Source organism: Lissotriton helveticus, chromosome 4_1, assembly GCF_964261635.1.
Source record: "Lissotriton helveticus chromosome 4_1, aLisHel1.1, whole genome shotgun sequence".
NCBI lineage: Eukaryota > Metazoa > Chordata > Amphibia > Caudata > Salamandridae > Lissotriton > Lissotriton helveticus.
Genome location: NC_136063.1, coordinates 593,855,337 through 593,880,241, shown reverse-complemented (window position 1 = coordinate 593,880,241; position 24,905 = coordinate 593,855,337). Strand labels below are relative to the sequence as shown.

The window sequence follows — 24,905 nt, the reverse complement described above, 5'->3', positions numbered from 1 at the left end:
TTAACTTAAAGCAGCAGTTTAACACAGAAGGCACAATTTCGGCTCGCTTGAACTGCAGCACAACCGAGCTTGGGAGCGGAGGGAAAGGAAGGGGAACAACAATGTCAAATTAAACCACGCTAGACGGACGATAATCTTTCCTTCTACTTTACCAACTGACTAAAAGCAGTTCTACGCCCAATTAAAAAGCAGCTCACACATGAAACGCAGCCTGATTGGACAACGGGCAAGTAAGTTATAGGAATACATTAATAACAGTTTCCTCCATTTAGTCTAAGTTTTTGTGCTTTATACATTTGACATTTATTATGTAGGCGTTTCTTCGGTGTCTAAGGGTGCTGTGTTGATGGTGACAGCATTAAGGCACACAGGGTAAAAGACAATGAGAGACAGGACACATTTGCAGTTGGGTTCCATCTTTAGCTCAACTGTTTTAGAAAAAGTTGTTCTGCTCTGCCTATGCGGCATGGTGACATCAGAAGTGAGTTCTATCTAGATTGTCTTAAACCACTGGCTCTTTGAATCCCTGATACCAATGTTGTTTCTTTGTAGCTTCCTGATGTGATTTTCTACAGCTTGCGGGATACCTTTTGGAGGCGTTGTCCGAAGACACCACGATGTTACTTAATAGCTGAAGTAGGGTGTGGGTGTCATCTCTGCATGGTCTCTTTTTTTGGGACCTATTATCAGTTTAAATGGTCTGTTCTGTGCCGTCAAGAATTCTTTCTGTCACTTACTTGGGAAGCAATGTCAAACCACTGACATAGCCAGGTATCATAAAGCCAGTGGGACGTACACTATTGCCTTATTGGACCCTACCGATACTGAGTAAGATTTTCCATCCAACAAAAATATTCAGTAAGGTAGCGCCACTGGGAGAGTTCTTGTGAGGAGCACTGTAGGAAACCTGCAAGTCATATTTGTGACCCAACACAGGGACACTTAAGCCTTGTCCCTCTCAAGAGAGAGGAAGAGTCCATTGATTTGGGTGCTTAAGGGTGCACACCAACTCCTTGCCAGCACACCAATGGTTAGCGAACCCTATGAGCATTTCCCCTTTTATGGGCTGAATCTTCTTGCACTACACATACATATGTCGACCCTTTTCCCTTTTTGAACTTTTTCTCCCAGTGGGCAGATCATATTCGAGCCTGCTGCATTTTTTGGACAGGGGTCAGAGGGAATTACCCACTATGAACTTGCTCCCTCATAAGTGCTCTCATAATAGAGGATGATGACCCCCTAAATGAACACTAGGAAGAGCAAGAGTTGCTAGGGACTTGCCTACAATGTTGGGGCACATGCCTTTTCATCATTGCCCCTGGAAAAGTGCCTATCGACGCCCCTCTGTTCCCATTTCCTCCTAGCTTATGTTATTGTTGAGCAAAATGAACGCACATTTAGAAATCAACATATTTTACCACTTTAGAAATGTAATTCAGAACGTATTTTTAACATAAGTAAAATGCATATTTAGAAATACCTTACAAAATGTGTGAATATCTTTTGGTAGAATAAGTAAATAAAACCAAAACATATTGTATAGTGACAAACATAGATGTGAAAAATGCTGTTAATACAGCTTCACTGAAATTGCATGTGTTTTTACATTTTGCACCAAGCAACTATAGTTTAGCCTGTGCTGCGACTTGTCCTGAATTTTCTTTTTCGACCTTTGCTCATAGTAAAACGTCTGTGCAAACAGCCTAACATTGATGTCATATTAGAAATGTGCCTTCTTTCGTATTATGTCCATTTAGTTCTTTTCTCTCCACGTTAGATCATTTCCCTTAAGAATAATAGCTTATTGAACATGAATAGAATGAATGGGGATGTAGACTTATAATGTTGCTCAAATATTAACTCAATATAAGTTTTAACACTTGCTGACTAGTCTTTGTTCCTGCGCTGGAACTCACAATGCGTCTTTAGTTTAGGTAAGAGGGTTCTCATGGGAACCTTTCTTCATGTAACAATTGTACCAACGGACTGTATCAATTTGGATGACGAGAGTGCAGTCTGTGGGAATCGGAAGAAGATGCATCGTATGACTGACACCACCACCGTACGAACCATTCTTATTGGACATTGGGAGTAGGCATCAATATGAATCGATACATGTGTTGAAAGGTTAGAACAATGAGTGTTCCAGGCTAATCAGGCACACCTCTATTTTTCCTCTTACCCATCCTGTATTCTTGCTGCTGGATCTTCTCCTTTGCCTGAGAACTCTTCTTCAAGGAAAGCAGATTTCCTTTACACTTTTGAGGTGATTTCTTTTATTAATTTCATGATCGATGCTACTGCACAGATCATTATTCTGAAAGTTGCCACTGCAGCTTTAGGGAATTCGGTTGAGATTCAGAACTACTCATCAAGAGGAGTTTGCCTTTCTATTCATTGCTCTCTTTCAGTAGAACTCTTCATTGGTTCTTATTTAGTTAGAATAGGTCCTTTAGTTAGTTTATTGGGTTTCTTTATGGAACACATGACTTAATTGCTAATTTCTAACCGCTTATATGTCTGTATTTTTCTAATTTGAATAAAGATACTTGACATTCTAACCATAAAGATAATAAAGCCTTTAAAACTTAACCCAACCTCTCATCATTGGCTCAATATAATCCTAAATGTCCATGTTGTTTAATGACTTTACGTTGTAGGTGGCACTAATTCTCTACACTGTGGAAAAGGTCCGTCTGACCTCTCCCGGAGCCTGGAGGATTCTCCATGGTGCAATTTCTAAGTGGGTGTATTTTAAGTGCAGAACCATCAGTTTGGGCTCCAGCTTGGTTGTGCTTAAATACCACATTCCTGGAGTCTGTACATTGTTTGAATGGTGCATTGCAGTAGAATACATGTGTGGCTGAATGGTTAGAGCAGCAGACCCTGATGCAGAGGTCTGGCCCAGGACCAGGGTTCAATTCCCACCTCGGCGGGTCTTGGGCTCAATTTCCTCGGACCTGATAATTCTCGCCTCGGTGCCTATTCTAATCATGGGTCCCACTCTGCAACTCTGGGCAATAACTTGCTTAATCTCCACAACGGCCCCAACAGCGCTAGGATGCCTGGTTGCACCTTGGGGGTGCCCAGGAGTGGGCTCATCACAGGGAAAAAGCCAGGAAGGGTTCCACAGCGGTATGCGTACAAGCGCCGGAGAGACCCCATGTGGGGTGAATTCAGGCGCTATACAAGTACTACAACATTTACATTTACATACATACTATATAACACTCATTTGTGCAGCCACACATCCTTTCCTTAGAGCATACCGTAGGGAAAGACTTCAGAGGGTATCCATAAAATACTCCGAGAGGTGTTCTGAAGGGTGGGTGTGGCAAACTGTAAAATGCAAAGATTTAACTCTTTTCCCCTTGCTTGATCTATCTAATGAAATACCTAACTAAGCGAACAAAAGGACATACCCAGCTACACTAATGAGAGGGTAAACCCATAGTGAACACTTGACAATTCAGAACAGTCAGTCCCTTAGCTGGGCAAGGATTCATAATCAGAAGGATCAAACACAAACCCACCGATTAGCAAGTGGACAGTCAATCGACCAAACATTGACTTTATCCAATGTAATTAAATAGAAGAGGAGTGAAAAGAGGTTGAATGTGTAAAGATAAGGGGAATGGAATAAAAAAAAAGAAGTCTGAATACATTTATTGACATCCCCATGAAAGCAGAAGGATGTGGCCATACACTCTCTTTTACATTCTCCATGGAAAGACTCTCATGCATCGGCACAATGTTGTCCTGTAAACGTGCAACCCTCTCAAGTTTTCTAGGTATTGCAGTGGAGTTTGAATTTTAATCACTGCTCTGCCAGATACCAAATATGATTTTTGAGCATATGGCCCTGGTTCATTCAGAAAAGGGAGGTAGTTGCAGTTGCAGGAGGAGCCTTTGCAGCAACGTAAGCTTGTAACAAAAATTATCAGCAACTAATCTGATTTGGTGGCCAAAAGATAGTTTTTGGTCAAACCATACCCCAACATTCTTTATGGTCCAAGTAGAGATTATAGAGGATTCTAGTTCAGTTGGCCATATGAGTGGGAGCCAATCATCTAAAAGTAATGCTCAGGTAGAAGTAGTTCTCCATCAGCCAGAGATGCACGTTTCTGACGAGCAGTGGGGGTTTTTATTCAGGACTATTTGCTGTCTGGCAATATCAAAATACTCTTGGAATTTTATGTGGTACTAGGATACAACCTAAGCCATAGCGGTCTCAGGTAGATGATGAACATAAAGTGAAAAGGTTGGGATCCCTCAGTCCCACAAATGTGAAAGTCTTGACATTCAAGGGGAAGCAGATTCCGACTTGCCGATTACAGTTTTATTGAAAAGACTGGCAATACTGCAGAGTCAGTCCAGCCAATTTGTCATGTTATCTGAACAGGTTTCCCTTTAGCACACTATACTGTGTTCTTCAAATACGTCATGGAGAAGAGAGATTCTGTGTGTCCCCTATGAGGGGAGGAAAGTAGGTCTTCTCTACGGCGGGAACTGCAGACTCGCGTGATCTCCCATAACAGAAGACTGACTACCTGTCGGGGAGTACTTTGGTTGTAATATATAAATTACTGAAACTGGAATTTTGCCTTCCCCTTTATGATCTTGCTAATTATTGGGAGGTGTAAAACGACCTGTTGCTTAGCGGTCCAGTGAAAGAGATGTATGATTATTGCATGGCTTACATCACTAGATACCGACCATTGTTGGTATAGGAAGGTGGTATCCATCTGCATGGTCAGCCCCACGTTTTGCCTGGTGCTAGCTAAGCTGTATTTTGACTAGTCTGACTGGGATCCTGCTAATCAGGACCCAGTCTATCTGCTTTGTCCCTACACTGTTGTGTTCAGTACTTGGGTACATCCAAGATTGGATACTGGGGTACCCTTATAAGTCCTTAGTATATGGTATTAAGGTACCTAGAACATTGGTACCCCAGAGGTCTTCCATGGGCTGAAGCAGGGGCCTCCCATAAGAGACCATTCAAAATGGATCTACAGGCCTGCCATTACAGCTTGTGTAAGCTGGTGCTAGCACCACTTATTAAAGATATATGTTTCCTATATCTAGGGTCGCTGGACTTAAAACCTACAAGTCACCCATATAGCAGGCCTTTGCAATCCTGAAAGCAGGGTACTTTGTTCTAAGTGAGGGGTGCCCCTGCATGAGCAGGACACCCCTGTAGGCTACGGAGCCCATTCTCCTGGGTTGTCAGTGAAGCAGCCATATACTATGTAGAGGGGCACCGCGTAATTACACGATGACCAAACCGCTGCAACGAATCCTAACATGTTTGGTCTCAAACATATTGGAGTCATACCCCCACACCGTAAACGGTGTGGGAGGTATGATTCCAAGCACTGGCAGAGCCCTTCATTAGGCTCTCAGTGTTCCCTGTACCAGTCTTCTTGTCAAAATGGTTGCTGCGGTCCAGAGACACGATTCTGCCCTTCTGCTGCTGGGCCAAGCTCGAGCAGAGGAAGGCAGAACAATAGGCATCCTTATCCTAGGGAGTTGTGTCCACCTCCCAGACAGGATTTAGTGTATTGGGATGGGGTGGGTGTGCTTGCCAGCGCCACTCAGTCTGCATGAGGGTCACATTTGGTGTCCCTGTGCATAGTCCAGTCCAAACTAGTCCCAGAAGGCTTTGGCTCCCGCTCAGGCGCGAAACTGACAAAGGACATGGGAGTAACCTCCCCCCAGTCCAGACCCTCCCCTAGGAGGGTCCCCTGAATCTTCCCAACCCTTTCCCTAGGGTACTTACAGGCTTACCTGGGTGTAGGTCCCTCGATTCGTCGTGGGATAAGATTCAGATCAGACACCACTGCTCTTCTACCGTCGGGGCACTCTGGCCTTCGCTGGACTTTGTTTGGGCCTGACTTCGTCTCCCTTCCAGTTTGCTGCATCGTCTGTGCATCATACAGGAAGGCCTGTAAAGCTCAAAGACACTTGAAGAAAATCTTGCTTGGAGTGAAGGAGTCATTCCCCTGCACTTGCAGGCACCGCAACTAAGTTGACCGGTCTGCAGATCCTCAGCTCCTCCGGACTCCGTGGGCTGTGCATCACAGGTAGTGGATTTCCACAGCTCCTGAGGCCTGCCCTGCCCTCTCACCAAGTTTGAGGCCAATATCCCTTGAGGGGGTTGCAATAACCGAACCCGTGTGTACCGCATCCAACTTGCAGTTGCAAAGGTTTGTTGGTTTCTTTCCAAGAAGATCTTCGGGTTTCAAGTAGCCCTAACTTCGAGCATCTCCAGTGACCAGAATCTTGGGTCCCACCGCATCGTGTGCATCATGGCCTGCATCTTTTGGTGAGCAGCTTGAGGTCCTTTCGTGACTCCAGTGCCTCCGGCCTGAGGGTTCAATTGATGGTCACACCTGTTTCTTTTGGCCTCTCATGATTGCTCGGGCCCTGGACCTTGCTGGTCCCGACGTTGCTCCTTCTTTGATTCCTGCGTGGCTTGCTTTTGCCAAGGCTTGTTGGTGGTCTGGCTGGACACTGACCCCCTCAGCACTCGACGCGCTTCGTGGGACAGCTTGTGCACAGCAGTTGGTCCTCTTCAGCGTCGCCTGGTCCTTGCAGCTGCAGAGTCAAGGTCACTGTCATCCATCCTGCAACACCCGACATCGGAGGGCATTCGTCTTCCAAGTCTCCAGGTCACCCCTGAGTGACATAGACTCTGTCCCCTCTGCTTGCAGGTACTTCTCATCAAGAATCCATCCTTGGATTCCACCGCACACTTTCCCCTTCCTCCACAGCGGTACTTTTCTGAAGTCTTCCATTGGGTTCGACCGCGGTTTCCAACACCACATCACATGTATGCACCCGGCTTCCCTGGTATAGGTAACGTGGAAACTAGGGTATCCACGGGTGGGGTAGCTCTCCAACCTTCTGACTTCCGCTGGGTTTCTTCAGGGTCCACTCGGAAGAGTCCTTAATCTTTAAAAATATAACTGCGACTTACACATACAGTTGTACGGAGCAGGCAGTCATGTTCCCACACTGCACACGCTCTCGCGTGTGGTCCTTATCTACTTACCTTGGGTGGTTCCTTGGGTCCCCAGCACTTCTACCTCCTCTCGACCCTGTCTTGACTTGAGTCGTGGTTCTTATACCATTTTCGGGGGTCACTGTGTATTTCGTGCTATTTACTGTGTTTCTTTGCTGAAGTATTGTGTGCATTGTGCATAATTCCTGATAGGAGATATTTCTATGTGTTAAGAGAGTGTTCTATAATAAATACATATTTGTATAAGTACTTTGTGTGGTTCTTTTTCACTTAATCAATACTATAAGATTGCATTCTGGTAAAACAAGCTGCTTTACACTCCTTCTGGACTAAGCCTGAAGGCTGCTCTCCACAGTTACCACTTAGAGAGCTTTCTAAGGTTGTGTAAGACCTCTTAAAATCACCATAAGGATTGTCTGGACTGGTGCAAGGTGTCCACTTACATAAGTGCACATCATATACTAGACCAGCTTCTCACAGTTGGAAAGAAACATTAGTGATTACTGTTAATTACAAGCCCAGTGCAACAAAGTGGCCTCTAATGGTAGGCGAAAAGGGTTAAACATAAACATTTGATGCCCTCAACTTACCAGCTACATTGTATACTCGTTCATGGGTCATCAAGGAAGGAGAGAATACAGATTGTATTTTAAGAGGGGTTGATTGGCCAATGTCTCTATGGTTTCTACTTTTTCAACTCAGTTCTCGAGTACGTTGCTTTCAAAGAAGGTCATCAGATTCTTTCAAGGCTGGTCAGAGAAGATAGATTCCTGGAGAATTCCTTTGTTTGGTTTATTGGCAGACTATTGTGGATAGCATTGTGAGTTTTCTTTTCATCTGGAAGCTCTTCTGTATTTTCTCTTCTTTGCTTAGCAAAACTCTAGAACATCAGCACCTTGGGTCGTCCTCCAAGTAGGTCCCAGTTTACGGAGTAGTCATTTCATAACGAGAAAGTATCAACACAACTGAACCGCTTGCTGTCAGCCTTCACCATTGGTTTGAATTTATTTTTTAGGTTGCAGAGAAGTCACTACTGCCATAGGTGAACAGATAGTTGCTTTATCCATGGTCTTTTTACAGTTGGATGCAGGGCAAGCAAAATGTCTTAACATTGCTTCTGCAAAAATGTTATTCTTTCCTCACCCATTTTTGTGGGCTATACGTATGTTACCCATTTCAACTGGTTCCAATTTTGGGACTTTGCCCTACAAAATAAACAGTCATTGCGGTGTGTTCCCACCCGTTACAGACATAATGTATTGTTTACTTATTTTAATTTGTGTTTTATGTTTATTTACTATACAGCATTTTTCAACTTTCGGCTGTTTAGCCTAATTGCTAAACAAAACATATTACCCCAACTTAACATACCCATATATTCTACCTTGACACTACCAATACATGTAATAAGGTGAACAGGGTGCAATGGGTTGCAGTACTTTAGACACATGTAGTACGACTATTCCCTCTCCCAATAAAATGGAGTGAAAAAGGCATGGAAAAATCTAGGCACTATTAATATCCAAGTCCATCCTGCCTTTAGACATCTAAACATCAAAGCTAATGCAATCTGTGCGGAAGAATTTTTATCAGGCTAAGTTAGTTCAGACAATGAGAATACTTGATGTTACTCTACATCGGCCCAGTCCCCAATACCCTTGACACAAGTTACTCTGGAATTGAAATATGATGGAATCAGGAAGGTGTGCAGCTTTGTATAGCCTAGCAGAGCATAGGAAGAATATTCCAATGGTATTTAAGGCTCAGTGGGGAAGTGTTGAAAAAGGGAGAGGGAAAACATCCCAGTAGCTATTTGAAAACAAGCACTGGTGATACCAATAGGTTTTGCCTTTGCCAATGCTTTTTGCCGCGTGTTGCAGTCAATGCTGTTTATTGACTGCAACAAAAAAACGGTATTACTGATGCTATACAGCACACAAGAAGATGAAGGAACGTGGCTGAATAAGAAGCAAGCAAATGAGATTGAGAAGTTATCTAACCAATGATAAGTAATGACTGATCCAAAGCACTAGCCCAGTCAGCACCATTTCCAGAAGAAATTTTTCCACAAAGAGATTATCACTCGGGCCCGAGTCTTTTCAGGGACGCTAATGATGTGCACATTGTTGCTCCTCGTGCGCCCCTCTGTATCATCCAGGCGCTCTGTGAGGGTCTTGGCCTCCGTTTGAAGCTCACGTAACTGGGCGATATTGTCTTTGCTCACAGGAGTGGTGTGCACCAGTACTTTCTCTGAGTCGGACACTCTCCCAGCCAGTTGCTTATGACTGGCGCGAAGTGGCCCCAGGTCTAAAGTGACTATTTTGATCTTGTATTCAAGAGCCACGTAGGTGTCCTTGATCGCTGCCAGAATGTGTTCAGTGTGTGCTTCCAGCTGCCCCTCTTCTGCAAGCTGTGGCCCAGAATTCGCTTGCTGCCCTATTTTGGTTTGTTTAAGTTGCACGATGCCTCCAGTCACTTTGGGAGGTAGTCCGTCCACTGGGCTACCGCGCCACACCACCCCCCAAGCACAGACCATCTCAGCCACAGCACCATTATTTATTATATCTTTAATCTACATATACTTACTTCCTTTTTGCATCGATATGCCTTCCAGGTACTTATGAATCTATATATTTATTACTTCTAATTAAGCATATCCAATGAACTACCCTAGCTCTCACACTATACCTCTATCAATATATCCTCTACCTCCACTCTCATTCATTCCAAAAACCACTACTATAATCCCCAATATAACCCTTTCTAGACTCGTCCCTACTCTACCTCTCCTTGCATCATCTCATACCTCTTTTACTATTCCAAACCCCCAAAACAAGCATTTCTAAACCCTTCCCTCTAACTCTTCTGCCTCCACATCCTTTTTACTCATTCCAAGCCTCCTCCTACTGCTGTGATCTCCAAAAAAAGTCTAATCCTTCCCTCTTCTATCCCTCCGCTATACTTAACAACCCAAATAACTGACTAACATATCCACCACTCAAATTACTTGCATATTTCATTATACTAATTCACCACTAATCCTTTATGGGTTACGGATTAGCGTGCTACTCGCCGAAAAAGCAATTAGACGCCTCGTCAGGGGTTGAAAGCACTATAAAAATGCAATTACAATAAAATACTACACAACTACACAATGTCATGTAACAACTGACAGCTAATGTAGAGGAGACCTAAAAAAGAGACACGTGGAGGTAATGTTTGACAAAGAGTGTCAGGAGCTCAAAACATTAACCTCCAGAAAACAATTTAACAGAGCTCCCACCACCAACAATGTTTCAGAGATGCCACACATTAGACTCACCAAAAGTTGATCCATCGATCACAGAAGACAATAGTGTGATTCTTGAAGTGGATGGTGTGTAAATCATTAAATTAGTGACAAAGCTAATCTTAGTCTACCCTTCGATTATTCCTCTAAAAGGATGACAAAACATTTGAAATGGAAATTCCTGTACTTTTTTTTTTTTAACTGACTTCAGGGTGGGGGTCCTTTTAAATTACGGCACAGCAAGTAACACAAACATGAACACTCACTTCCACAAATTAATTCAACAAAAATCATTCACGTCCTGATTGTGTGACTCATGCTAGCAACACAGTGAGGCAAAAGATGGCCCTTTCTGTGGAGGTTTCAACTTCTCTTACCGTGTCGTCAAGGCCCTCAATATGTAGCACCACTGTTTTGGCACGTTTATTTGTGGTCCCCAGGAAAAACTGAGCTTTCCGCCGCCGGGAATTAATTTCACTCGCAGTTTCATATTCTGAGCTACTAGATGACTGAAGAAGTTCGAACACTTCATTTGCCAAAAATTTGGTGTCTCCTGGACTGGTGGACCTGAAATGAAAAAAATACGTGTTTCTGGAATAGTTAGAAAAATACCAAAAAAGTACACTGCAGGCTAGCCGGTTGAATAAATAAATACAAAACAAATATCGGTGTACTAGAAACATGGTTTTCTAAAAAACTAATTTTGGAATCTCATCCCTAATTAGTCAGGACACATTGGCTGAGCTGTATCATTCACTCTGGGCACGGTCTTAAATGTGAAGAGATCTTATGTTGAGCCAGCAGTTAAGGACTTTAAATAGGAAAGAAATCACTAGCAATGAGTTTATTGTGTGCCCACAGAATATCTTTAATTTAACCACGTGTCATGGCCCAAGACTCAGTCTAACAGCAACCGTGACCTACCACTATTATTTCAAAGAGCAACAAAACACAATCTTTCTATGCTGATGCCTAGATTCCAGGAGCTTAAGTTTTACCTGGTAAAATAAACACAGTGAAAGCCACCATCCAGGTTCTAGTGCTGAAAGTAGATATATATTCAATGTAAAAGTAAAAAAAGTACATGCCGTAGTTGGGAGTATAACACAACAGCTTATAAATAAGAGGAATAGAATAACTGAGCATTTCCCGTCTGCAGCAATTTCAATGGTTGTTCCTTTTGAACACGCATTTGTCACAGCCATACTTTTTTCCCCTTCACTGTGATCTTGAAGTCTTTGCATGGTGCTCAGACAAAAACCAAAATGCAGCCCATAGTCCCCATCAGACCCTATTATAATTTACTGCTTTCTTATTAGAACACATTACAGTCCATATCATCATACAGGTTAATCCACAAAAATAACATGTTCCTAAAAAAGGACAAACATTCAAGAGCAATAAACCTACCATACGTGTGTATACTTTGAGTTGAGTCAATAGGGGCTTGAAGTACCGACGGACAGAGCGTGGCCTCATTACCTGAGCGAGCGCCAGGCGAGGTGAGGCCACCCCCAAGTAAATTTTGGGAGCGGATTAATTTTTTACACACCATGACTTCATTTCCTACCACAAAGTATACACACGTATGGTAGGTTTATTGCTCTTGCAGGGTATGTACTTGGTACTTTTTATTATTATTTTTCACAGTTGCAGTAGTGTTACAATAGGTCCTGAAGAAAGCCTTTTAGGCTGAAACATGTCGACCAACTAACTCATCTATGGATGGTAATATTTGGTTTCATCCATCCACACTCTGCTTTTAACCTTGTCAACATGGTGACCACCAGAATAAAATTAGTTACTAGGCACCATGCTAGTCAATTTTAAATCACCACTTTCTATTTAGCACACACTCTCTTTGAGCACTGCAACTTTTTCATCTCCCACAGCTCATGATACACTGCTGTCTGGCTTTCCATCACTGGTGGATCCAATACTAGAGTTCCCTCACACTCTCCCACGGTGAGGTACCTAGTGGATACCAGTTTGTATTCTAAAATCCCAGATGATGATGCTCCGCCAATGGGTGGGCTGATGGGTTTACTTTTCCTATTTCTTGTTCTTCCCCCTTTTCCACACTTATAGTTCATACATACACTCTTCCTATAGAAAACAGACACTTTCTAGCCAATATAGACCGATAGCACCCCTTTGTGTTTCTTACTAGTTAGATTAGGGGTAGGGTGCATATAGGTCTTTAATCTCTTTTTCCCCTCAGACCCTCTATTCACTGTTGTTTTTTGTCAAAACAAATCAAGCCATTTTACTTGGTGATGCACAAATGATAAATATTCAAAGAAACCCGATTTACACACATCATCATTTGTGTGCTATATAGTTTTATCAGTAAAACTGAATGTCTGGGCAAATTTAGTGGCCATTTCTGGTAGATGTGCGGTTTGTAAATAACAGTGTGCTGCCAAATGATGCTTCAGCTACATTCAAAAATCGCCCGCCACATATCCATTAAAAGTAGATAGGTTGCAAATGTTTGTCATTCTAAAAATTGGGTTGTGGTTCTAAAACGTTTTGTACGCACTGCTCTAGCTAATTCCACGCGTTCTCGTAAGTTTCAGTTCTAAGGAAATGTTTAGGTCTGAATAAAAACAGCTTTACCTGTCTGCACAGCTCACATAATCACATAAAGAATAAAGAATTACATAGTAGAACAGACAGAAGGACTTTGGCTTCACTCCTTTGCTGGTCATGTTCTTATCGGCATTAGATTTGACAGCTTGCCTATGAAGTAGATCCATTGCTCTTAGCGACCCTCTAACAAATATAGCACGAAGGAACTTTTCATTGAGTAGGCCTGTGACACATAGTAAGAAGGGGTGCTACAATGAAAAATGTGAGACAAACTCAAAAGTAAGTTGTTTCATATTGTGGACTCCATAACAAACACCGTAGGATTGGGCTATACATCGTTAAAGATAGAAGAAATTGTTAAACAGATCTCTAGTTTAAGGAGGATTCGGAGTGGTCTCCTTTTGAATAAGTGTATCTGTTAATTTATGTTCTGTATTCAGTTGTCTGCAAAGTAGAGTACTTTCGCTTTTTTTAAACTAAAGCACTGAAGGGACGTTGATTCATTAAGCGTTATTGTGAGTTTTGCAGAGTTTCTATCGCCCACTACAACCCTGAGTATTCCTTGGACTGCACTACCTCATGACAGGGCGTGTCCAAGATGGCGACGTGAGCGGACTCATATCCAGTTTGCTCTGTAACAACCATCAAACATCCTGCATTTAACTGTCGTGGATTAGCCAGCAGCCCTCGAAATCTCTGCAAGACGCACCCCGGACGTCCCCCGATCCAGTTACACCCCTAGGAAGTAGCAGCGAGATATGGGCCAATGAAACAAAAAAGCGGAGACTTGGGTCCAGGATTGCGGTCTCTCCCCCACCGGAACTCCATTGTGAGCAAGCCCGGCTGTGCACGCCTGATCTGCTGCAGATGGCCCTCCAGGTCCGCGACTGCGGGAAGAGCCTCACATGGCAGGGCACAGCCTATCCCAGCGCCATGCTACTCCTCCGACGCCAAGAGGGCTCCTGTGTGACACATCAGGGACGAGCCCAGCCACGGACCTAGGTAGGTCACACGCATCTTGCACCCCCTGTAATACCTCCAACCATGAGCCTCTCACCAGCAAGGGCACCTGGGGGCCGGATCTTCATCAATGGGCACCCCCCCATATCAAGGGTCTATTGAACTGCCCCAAAAAGTACCGGGCCATTATTAATTAAACTGTGCACTCCACTGGCACAGCGAGGCCTGACCACACCTAGGCGCTCACCAGACCTGCAGCGGATCGGCATCGGGGCCGTCATGCTGGCCCGGCTACACGCCTGGTTGCTGCTGGACCTGCAAGGCTTCTTCATGCTCGGGAGAGACATCATGCCTGGGCAGTGACAATTTCCTGCAGTGGCACATAGCCTCAGAAACTATTCAAAGATCTACGGTCATTGCTAATACCTTTGATATGGGGCAACTCCAGAGCAAGCATAGCCCACCGAAGCTCCATCTCCCTATCTCAGTTGGAGGTTTAGGAGCGCCCGATTACGAGCTCTACTATGCAGCCGCTCAGCTCCAGTGGCCCATGTGCTGGCTTGGCAAGGAGGAACCTAGTTGAACTAGATACCTGGGCAATTATGTTATTGCAATTAGACCTGCTTGAGTGGCTGTCAGGCACTACAACTCAGCTCGAGAAGACTGTGGGCTGCACTTTGCTACGGGCAGCCCGTAATGTCAAGTTGAACTACCTAATAGCCAAACGCCGCCTTCCACCGTATGCCTCAGATCTCCCTATTGAGATGTCACTGGGGTCGTATACTGGCCTAAAACGGCCGAATGGTAGGCAGCCAGCCTCACTACATGGGTAGAATTATTTGTTAACTCCACCCTATGCGATTTTGCCACTCTGATGAACGACCATGGTGTACCACCTGGAACACGCCTACTCTATGTGACACAACAGGCAACGCAAATCTAGGGGGATATCAGTACGGTACCATCAACTCTGAAGGCCTGCAGACACTACTGACACATAGGTCAGGTAGGAAAGCAATCACAGCCCTCTACAATTCCTTTAAAGCAGACACAGACACATCTTTAACCCCATTACGTGAATACAGGACAATGGCGCTCTCTACCAAAATTACAGACAAGTAATGGAAACAATGTGTGGGAAATCCCAAGACCATCTCAATGAATGCCAGATTGAAATTCACGCAATTCAACTATTTATGTCACACATACTTGTTTCCGGTCCAGGGAAGGCATGGCTTGGCAGTTCGGGCTGGACTGTTCCCATGAGGCACAGGGTCGGACTGATTTGCATATGGCCATGTCTGAACTGGGGTGGCAGAGTGGGCTAAAGAACGGTGATGGATTAAACCCAGATCAGTTGACTGGGGGTGAGTGCTTGTATGGTCAACGCTCCGTCCATCACCACCTTTGGTTTTGCTTTGTTCACACATACTTAACCCCACAGAGGCTGGCGCGAATGTACCCAACCTCCATTGATATCTGTCCCAGGTGCCATACTTCGGGAGTTGACTTTATGCATATGGTCTGGATGTGCTCTCACATCACAACATACTGGGGGAAAGTATCCGATATACTGACAGCTGCAACAGGAACCACAATTTTAACTCAGAGCGGACACTACCTACTAGGCATTACTAAACGGAATGCACACTGTAAGACCCTCAAACTATTCCTTGAACTGGCACTGGTTCTGGCCAAACGCTCCTTGGCTATGGCCTGGAAGTCCCCAATGGGCCCCCCATTCCACTAGGCATTGGCTGACTATCCTCCGACATGCCCTAGTGGCCGAACATGAGACACTGGCATCTCGGGCCCCACGCCCAACGTCTCAGGCGCAACTTGTAGACTAGCAACAATACGTAACCACTATATCAATCAATCAATCATGGACATTTGTATAGCGCGCTACTCACCCGGTAGGGTCTCAAGGCGCTTGGGGGGAGGGTTCCGCTACTGCTCAAAGAGACAGGTCTTGAGGAGCTTCCTGAAGGAAAGGTGATCCTGGGTCAGCCGGAGGTGGATGGGGAGGGAGTTCCATGTCTTGGCTGCCGGTAGGAGAAGGATCTTCCCCCGGCGGTGGCTTTGCGAATGCGTGGTACGGCGGCGAGGCTGGTCGATCGTAGCTGGCGGGTGGGCGCGTAGAAGGTCAGGCGGTTGTTGAGGTACTTGGGGCCCAGGTCGTGGAGGGCCTTGTGTGCGCGGGTGAGGAGCCTGAACGTGATCCTCTTGCTGACGGGAAGCCAGTGCAGGTCTCTCAGGTGGCCGGAGATGTGGCTGTGTCGGGGGACGTCCAAGACGAGTCGTGCGGAGGCATTCTGGATGCGCTGGAGTCTTTTCTGAAGTTTGGCTGTGGTTCCGGCGTAGAGGGTGTTTCCGTAGTCCAGTCGGCTGGTGACGAGTGCCTGGGTGACCGTCTTCCTGGTTTGGGTGGGGATCCATCGGAAGATCTTACGGAGCATGCGCAGGGTGTTGAAGCATGATGATGAGACGGCGTTGACTTGTCTGGTCATCGAGAGGGAGGAGTTCAGGATGAAGCCCAGGTTGCGTGCGTGGTCCGTTGGCTTGGGAGTGGTGCAGGGGGCCACCAGGAGTCGTCCCAGGCGGAGGGCGATGATCCTAGGATGAGGACTTCCGTCTTGTCTGAGTTCAGTTTCAGGCGGCTGTTCTTCATCCACTCGGCGACGTCTTTCATCCCTTCGTGCAGGCTGGTTCTGGCGGGGTCGTTGGTGAGGGAGAGGATCAGCTGGGTGTCGTCGGCTTAGGAGATGATGTTGAGGTTGTGTTTGCGTGCGATGGCTGCGAGAGGGCTCATGTAGACGTTGAAGAGGGTTGGTCTGAGCGATGATCCTTGTGGTACGCCGCAGATGACTTCGGTGGCTTCGGATCTGAACGGGGGGAGGCGGACTCTCTGGGTTCTTCCGGCGAGGAACGAGATGATCCACTCCAGTGCCTTCTCTTGGACTCCGATGTTGCTGAGGCGCTGCACTAGGGTGCGGTGGCAGACAGTGTCAAACGCTGCAGAGAGGTCCAGGAGGATGAGGGCCGCTGTTTCCCCGTTGTCGACCAGGGATCTGATGTCGTCAGTGGCTGCGATGAGGGCGGTCTCGGTGCTGTGGTTGGCTCGGAAACCGGACTGCGAGGGGTCGAGGGATCCGTTCGTCTCGAGGAAGGGGGCAAGCTGTCTGTTGGCGGTCTTCTCGATGACTTTTGGCAGGAAACGGGAGGAGCGAGATGCAGCGGTAGTTCTTGAGGTCGGTGGGGTCTGCTGTTGGTTTCTTCAGGAGGGCGCTGAGCTCAGCGTGCTTCCAGATCTCCGGGAAGGTGGCGGTGTTGAAGGAGGTGTTGATGATGTCCCGGAGTTGGGGTGCGATGATGGAGTCGGCCTTGTTGAAGACGTGGTGGGGGCAGGGGTCGGTTGGTGATCTGGAGTGGATGGTGTTCATCGTGCGGGTGGTGTCTTCGGTGCTGACCGGGGTCCAGACGCAGAGGGTGGTGGTGGGGGGCGCTGGTTCGGTGGTAGGGTGCGTGGTAGGTGCGCCAAAGCTGTTATGTATATCGGCGATCTTGCGGTGGAAGAATGAGGCGAGTGAGTCGCAGAGGTCTTGCAAGGGGGTGATGTCGTTGTTTCCGGCGCTGGGGTTGGAGAACTCTTTGACGATGCTGAAGAGTTCCTTGCTGTTGTGGGCGTTGTTGTCTGGTCGTTCTGTGAATGCTGTCTTCTTGGTGGTGCGGATCAGCTGGTGGTGTTTGCGGGTGGCGTGCTTGAGGGCAGTCATGTTGTCTGTGGTCTGGTCGTGGCGCCAGGCTTTCTCGAGGGTGCGGCAGTTCTTCTTGGAGTTCTTGAGTTCGTCGGTGAACCAGGAGGCTTTCTTGCTGCCGGGTCTGCTGGGAGGGTTCTTCAGTGGTGCGAGATCATTTGCGCAGTTGGTGAGCCACTGTGTGAGGTTGCTGGCTGCTTCGTTGGGGTCCGTTGTGCTGGCGGGGGGGGTCTGGCGGAGGGAGGTGGTGAGCTGCTCGGTGGTGATCTTGCTCCAGCTCCTGCGAGGAATCTGTTGCGGGTGGTGGTGGGTCGTTGTTCTTCTGAAGCTGAAGTGGATGCAGCTGTGGTCAGTCCAGTGGAGTCCGGTGGAGTGGCTGAAGGAGATGTACTTGCTGGAGGAGAAGACGGGGTCAAGCGTGTGGCCGGCGTAGTGGGTGGGGGTGTTCACCAGTTGCTTGAGTCCGAGGTTGGCGAGGTTGTCCAGCAGGGTGGTGGTGTTGCTGTACTTGTTGTTCTCCAGGTGAAAGTTGAGATCCCCTAGGAGGATGTAGTCAGCGGAGGGGAGGGCGTACGGGCTGATGAAGTCTGCGATGTCTTTTCTGAATTGTGTGCGTGGTCCCGGGGGTCTGTAGATGAGGGTGCCTCTGAGGGTGGTCTTGGGATAGGTGTGTATCTGCAAGTGGAGGTGTTTGGCGGCGCTGAAGGTGTCGTCGGGGTTGGTCGTGATGAGGATGGTGTTCTTGTGTACGATGGCGATGCCTCCTCCAGTCTGGTTGACGCGGTCCTTCCGGGTGATCTTGTATCCGTCCGGGATGGCTATGGCGATGTCAGGCGCTGAGGAGGCGTTCATCCAGGTTTCTGTAAGGAAGGCGACGTCTGGTGATGTTGTGTAGAGCAGGTTCCAGGGTTCGACGGCGTGTCTGTGGACGGAGCGGGTGTTGAGCAGGATGCACTTGAGGTGGTTGCTGCTGGTGCTCGGCTTGTCAGGTGCGGTGCAGTTCCGGATGCAGGTGAACTTGCAGGCTTGGCAGGTGAAGGGTCCGTGGGTGTGTTTCGGGCTGGCTCGATAGCAGGCGGGGTTCCGGCCGGGGTTGAGTGCGTTGAGGGTGGCGGCGTCGGAGGTCCGTCGCGTGAGCTGGCCTCCTCGGGGGCCAGGGGTCCTGGCGCTGGGCGCGGACAGGCGCAGACGGGCTTGCCTTTGGCGCGCCTTCGGCGCACGTTCGGCGCGCCTACTGCGCGTGACCGCTGCATGTACGCGCGGGCTCCATATGAGGCGAAGTGGGAGGGCGGAGCAGCTGGGAGGCGGGAGCGGGGCGGCCAATCGGGTACAGTAAGGAAAAGGGGGGCGGGTCCGCGATGGAGCAGCGGCGGGGAGCGGGTGGGGGCACCAGAGGGATTAGCGAGGCACGCTAAACAAAAAGCACAAGTAAATCCAAAGGCAGAAGTTTCAAAGCACAAGTACAGGAAAAAAAATACAGCGGGCACGAAAATCGGGCTAAATACGGAGCAAGTACAGGAAACAAACAGTGAGCACGAAAATCGGGCCAAAAACGGAGCAGGGAGAACGAGCAGCAGCGAGGGGGCACCGCTGGCGAGCCGTGCGGCGTGGGGGGTGTCCTGAGGTCAGGTCACACTCACCTGCGCCGCGCGGGCTCCATATATGGCCAAGTGGGAGGGCGGAGCAGCTGGGAGCGGGGCGGCAATCGGGTACAGTAAGGAAAAGGGGGCGGGCCGCGATGGAGCAGCGGCAGGAAGTGGGGAGCGGGTGGGGGCACCAGAGGGATTAGCGAGGCACGCTAAACAAAAAGCACAAGTAAATCCAAAGGCAGAAGTTCCAAAACACAAGTACAGGAACAAAAATACAGTGGGCACGAAAATCGGGCAAAAACGGAGCAAGTACAGGAAACAAACAGTGAGCACGAAAATCGGGCCAAAAACAGAGCAGGGAGAATGAGCAGCAGCGAGGGGGCACCGCTGGCGAGCCGTGCGGCGTGGGGGATGTCCTTAGGTCAGGTCACACTCACCTGCGCCGCGCGGGCTCCATATGAGGCCAAGGGGGAGGGCGGAGCAGCTGGGAGGCGGGAGCGGGGCGGCCAATCAGGTACAGTAAGGAAAAGGGGGCGGGGCCGCGATGGAGCAGCGGCCGGAAGCGGGGAGCGGGTGGGGGCACCAGAGGGATTAGCGAGGCACGCTAAACAAAAAGCACAAGTAAATCCAAAGGCAGAAGTTTCAAAACACAAGTACAGGAACAAAAATACAGTGGGCACGAAAATCGGGCTAAAACGGAGCAAGTACAGGAAACAAACAGTGAGCACGAAAATCGGGCCAAAAACGGAGCAGGGAGAACGAGCAGCAGCGAGGGGGCACCGCTGGCGAGCCGTGCGGCGTGGGGGGTGTCCTGAGGTCACTATAGAAGCTAGCCTTCGCGAAACACACGATAACGGGTGATGTATCAGCAGCACCGATGTCTCAACCGAAAGCCACACCTAAGATACCCCGAGCACCCACACTAAGGCACCAACATGAGAGGAGCGCTAGGCTACACATATGCGGGTGTGGCAAATAGACACAGCTGTCTAACACTTTCAGCTTGGTCCCACTACGCCTACGCATAACATGCCATCTGCACTGTATAACTCCTCCACTATTCTACTCCCATTATAGCACCCACCACAACAGGATCCTGGTAGTTCGCACTCCAAATAAGCGACACATTTAGAAGTAACATATTTATGATGACCAACGGACATGCGTGGAGAAGTGTGGCTCAGGGGTTAGAGGCGGCAGACCCGGAATCTGAGATCGGTCCTGGACCAGGGTTCAATTCCCCGCCCCGGCGGGTCTTGGGCTAAAAATTCCACGGACTCGATAATTCTCGTCGCGGTGCCTCCTCGACTCTCGGGTTCACACTCTGCGACTCTGGGCAATAGCTTGCTTAATCTCCACAACGGCCCCTCGCGGCGGGATGCCTGACTTTCACCCTGTGGACACCCTGTCGGGGCTTCTCACAGGGGAATACCAGGACGGGTTCCCTAGGCAAGCGCCAGGATGCCCTTTGTGGTGACAGGTTGCGCTATATAAGTATACCTACATTTCAATTTACATTTACATGCGCACTAGTTAGGTGGTATTATGTTTTTTTTTTTATATCATGTTTTGTTACAGCTTCGTACAGCAACATTTATTGACAGCCTCTGAAGTGAATTAATGTCATTGTTGATTACCTGTAATGTTGGATATGGTGATTCGCCCCCCACCCCCACCTAGTGGGCACAATAATACAAATGGAGATATACTACAATATGTACTTTACTACGCCGTATTTACAGCTGTATGTTGTTTGAGTATAAAATGAATAAAGTTTATTTAAAAAAAAGGTCTGCTCTGCCTCATTTCCTTGGTGATCAAGTGCTAAAGAGTTGTAAGTGCTTTTTGGGTTTCGCCTGCCGAAGGCTGCGCTCTGCGCAGCTTTTCGGCGCAGGCGAAATCCTTTGCTTACAATAAGGACTTCGGGAACGTCCCCCGGCTCCCATTGGCTAGCTCCATAAATGGAGGCTAGCCATTGGGAGCCGGATCTGTCCGTCAAGGCCGGACCAGATTCGGGGGCGTTCCCGCGATTTTTTCCCTCTCCACCCACTTCGGATCGTCATCGAGGCGGTGGGTGTGTGTTATTTTTTTTTTTTGAGTCGGCCTGTTTTTTTCATTGTACAAGTTTCTGTTGTTGGAGTTGGCTGCAAGATTCGAGTTCCCACGAGGCAATCAGGTAAGGAGCATTGTGTTTATAAATGTGTTTTCACTTTGTAAGTTTACGTATTATGACGTTTTCGCTCGTAATGTATTTTTTTCTGTTTACTTTTGTTTTTATCCCCCCCCCACCGCCAACGGAGGAAGCCTTCCCGACCCCACCACTCCCGCTGTCCGTTCCCGCCGCCCCCCGCCAACGGAGGAAGCCTTCCCGACCCTACCACTCCCGCTGTCCGTTCCCGCCGCCCCCCCCCGCCAACGGAGGAAGCCTTCCCGACCCCACCACTCCCACTGTCCGTTCCCGCCGCCCCCCCCCCCGCCAACGGAGGAAGCCTTCCCGACCCCCCTCCCGCTGTAATTTCACTAAAAGTGATGCTATCTTATATTGTGCTTCTATTAGTTTTATTGTAATTATTATGGTCACTTCCCCCATCGAAGGCCCCGGGGCAAGGCTCGAGGAAAGGGCTAAAACCGGCCAGCTTCACAAGGGAGGTGACGGCCGCTGCAGGCGGACTGCCAAAGGCACCCGGGGGTGTGGGAGGGGGGAATACTACCTTAGTTTACCTCCCCGAAAGCGCACACTCTCTAGTACGTAGCATAAACTAGGCCTGTAGGACAATAAATGGCTTTTAAGCTAGCTCCGCGGGTTGTCTGCAGTTGATCGGTGTAAACTGCTGGACACGGGTTCGAGTCACAGCTTTCATAGATGTAATGCGGGCCGTCCAACCAGTGCCTCGGTTTACCAAGACTCATTACAGCGCCGAGAAGGGATAGCGTGTAGAGTGCGATGCACATTACCACGTGCACGGCTCGTGCACCGTTGCTTTGGGTCTGTTGTAACCTGCCCTATGTGCTCGGAGCCTGCCCCTCGTGCACTAACCCTCCCCCACTACAACCCTCCCTGCTTGAAAACTCGGATCCTTCAGTCGGCCACAGAATCCGCTCAGCCCGACTTGGCAATTAAAGCGCTTTGCCGGGCACAGAGTGGAGGAGATCCTTGGTGAACTTCGTTGTTTAATGCAGTGTCGGCTACAACTGCCCCCACCCTCCTCAATAGCTCACTTGTTTTAATTAATGTTCATTTGTTTGTATACTTGGGCAGGTTTTTCGTTTTTTGTTGCAGCTGTTTTAAATAGCATGAACTCGACCCGACGGTATTGGAGCGCTTTACACGAGCACCAGTTACCTTACACAAGGACTCGTTAATTTTTTTAAGCACGGGGAGATTACGTGATTTGTCCAGAGTCCCAGGATGTTGAGCCCACGCCGAGATTGCAACCTGGTTCCTCCGTTCTAAAGTCGCCAGCTCTGGTTGTTACGCCGCACCCGCTCCCTTTGTTTTCTTTTTGCTGTGCTTCAGAGCGGCAGGAGTTAAATCCCAGACGGATGCTGCAGAAAGGTCACCTGTTCCTCCGCTAGACTGCTGTGAACGGGTAGCACTATTAATGGGAAGAACTCGCATCACAACCCGATCAACCTTTATTTTACAATTTCACGAAAAATATGGTATGTCGCGTCCAGATGCTTCAGAGCAAAACCGGCAAACTATTCATGGTACAAATATTATATTTAGGAATGGGTGTCTGGCTCTGTGTGTGTGTGTCTGGCTCTGTGTGTGTGTGTCTGGCTCTGTGTGTGTGTGTCTGGCTCTGTGTGTGTGTGTCTGGCTCTGTGTGTGTGTGTCTGGCTCTGTGTGTGTGTGTCTGGCTCTGTGTGTGTGTGTCTGGCTCTGTGTGTGTGTGTCTGGCTCTGTCTGTGTGTCTGGCTCTGTCTGTGTGTCTGGCTCTGTCTGTGTGTCTGGCTCTGTCTGTGTGTCTGGCTCTGTCTGTGTGTCTGGCTCTGTCTGTGTGTCTGGCTCTGTCTGTGTGTCTGGCTCTGTCTGTGTGTCTGGCTCTGTCTGTGTGTCTGGCTCTGTCTGTGTGTCTGGCTCTGTCTGTGTGTCTGGCTCTGTCTGTGTGTCTGGCTCTGTCTGTGTGTCTGGCTCTGTGTGTGTGTCTGGCTCTGTGTGTGTGTCTGGCTCTCTGTGTGTGTCTGGCTCTCTGTGTGTGTCTGGCTCTCTGTGTGTGTCTGGCTCTGTGTGTGTGTGTGTGTCTGGCTCTGTGTGTGTGTGTGTGTGTGTCTGGCTCTGTGTGTGTGTGTCTGGCTCTGTGTGTGTGTGTCTGGCTCTGTGTGTGTGTGTCTGGCTCTGTGTGTGTGTGTCTGGCTCTGTGTGTGTGGGTCTGGCTCTGTGTGTGTGTCTGGCTCTGTGTGTGTGTCCGGCTCTGTGTGTGTGTCTGGCTCTGTGTGTGTGTGTCTGGCTCTGTGTGTGTGTGTCTGGCTCTGTGTGTGTGTGTCTGGCTCTGTGTGTGTGTGTCTGGCTCTGTGTGTGTGTGTCTGGCTCTGTGTGTGTGTGTCTGGCTCTGTGTGTGTGTGTGTCTGGCTCTGTGTGTGTGTGTGTCTGGCTCTGTGTGTGTGTGTGTGTCTGGCTCTGTTAGTGTGTGTCTGGCTCTGTGTGTGTGTGTGTGTGTTTTTGTGTGTGGGGCTCTGTGTGTCAGCAATGCCAATAGCTCTAACTTTTCCAAAGGTGAAAGCATTGCATTGTAAATGCTTGTTTGTTTTGGGCCCAAAAGTAAGGTGGTCTCATGAGCTTAGGCTCGGCACGTTTGTTGATATGGTCTTACATGCACCTGATTGGGCAAGAGCTGCATTCCCCAGCCTATGAAGGAGTTCTATTGCTCATAACGGATATATTGTTAATGCAGACCTCGTCAAATACAGTAAAAGAAGGCTTTGTAAGGTATAGCACTGCGATACTTGATTGGGGCTTTGCCAGGTAGAATACTGCGAGGCATACAGTAGGAAGAGGTTTTCATCATTAGCTCCATAAAAAACACCACGAGGAAGGGATTTAAATGGTGACCTTATGCAGATCATCTGGCTCAAGAGGTAATACAGAGATCTGATTTTCATAGTGTACATTTGGAATTTTACACTTAGTAGTGTGTCAATGAAAGTACTTATAAAAAAAAGTAAATGAACTAGCTGAACACTGACTTATTAAGCGGATTATTGTCTGCTTTGAGGAGATCTGAGTGTCTAACCTCCACCACCTCTCTAACTAAGCTTGAGCTGCTCTGCATCTCCACCCGTGTCAAGCGCTAAAGACAATATACCTGGTGCTCAATTAGGATCCAATAGTAAGGTAGCCTATGGAACCAGAGGTAAAAGCCCTCAACGTCAACAACCTGTCTCTCTTCTGGAACCAAATGAAACATTCCCCGATGAATTTCAAGGGAAGTTCATTGTTCTTGTCCCGTACATTCCTTCACCCCCACGAACCACCTGCGTTGCGCACCAAAAGCTCCAACAGCTGCAATGCTGGTCAAAGCTGTACAACATATTGCATAGTTACCAGAAGCAACAGAGTCAATACAACACACTATAACTATTCCAACTCCTAAGCTGGCCGCAATATTCAAAGGTAACAGCCCCACAACATATAGAGTGGACTGGCGCATGTTGCAGTAAGCAAACAGGTGAGCTAATGAAGTGCA

General features: G+C 48.0%; 1 protein-coding gene across 2 annotated transcripts in view; it reads right to left on the bottom strand.

Annotated features, from left to right (window-relative positions):
- Positions 1–24,905, bottom strand: part of ARMC1 (armadillo repeat containing 1) — a 185,848-nt gene that overhangs the window by 30,257 nt on the left and 130,686 nt on the right. For both annotated transcript variants that reach the window (XR_013610535.1, XM_078687241.1), the window contains exon 4: positions 10,694–10,883. Coding sequence is in view for 1 of the 2 variants with exons in the window: in XM_078687241.1 (XP_078543367.1) it covers positions 10,694–10,883 (190 nt within the window). In the remaining variant the exon portion in view is untranslated. The remainder of the gene's footprint in view (positions 1–10,693; positions 10,884–24,905) is intronic.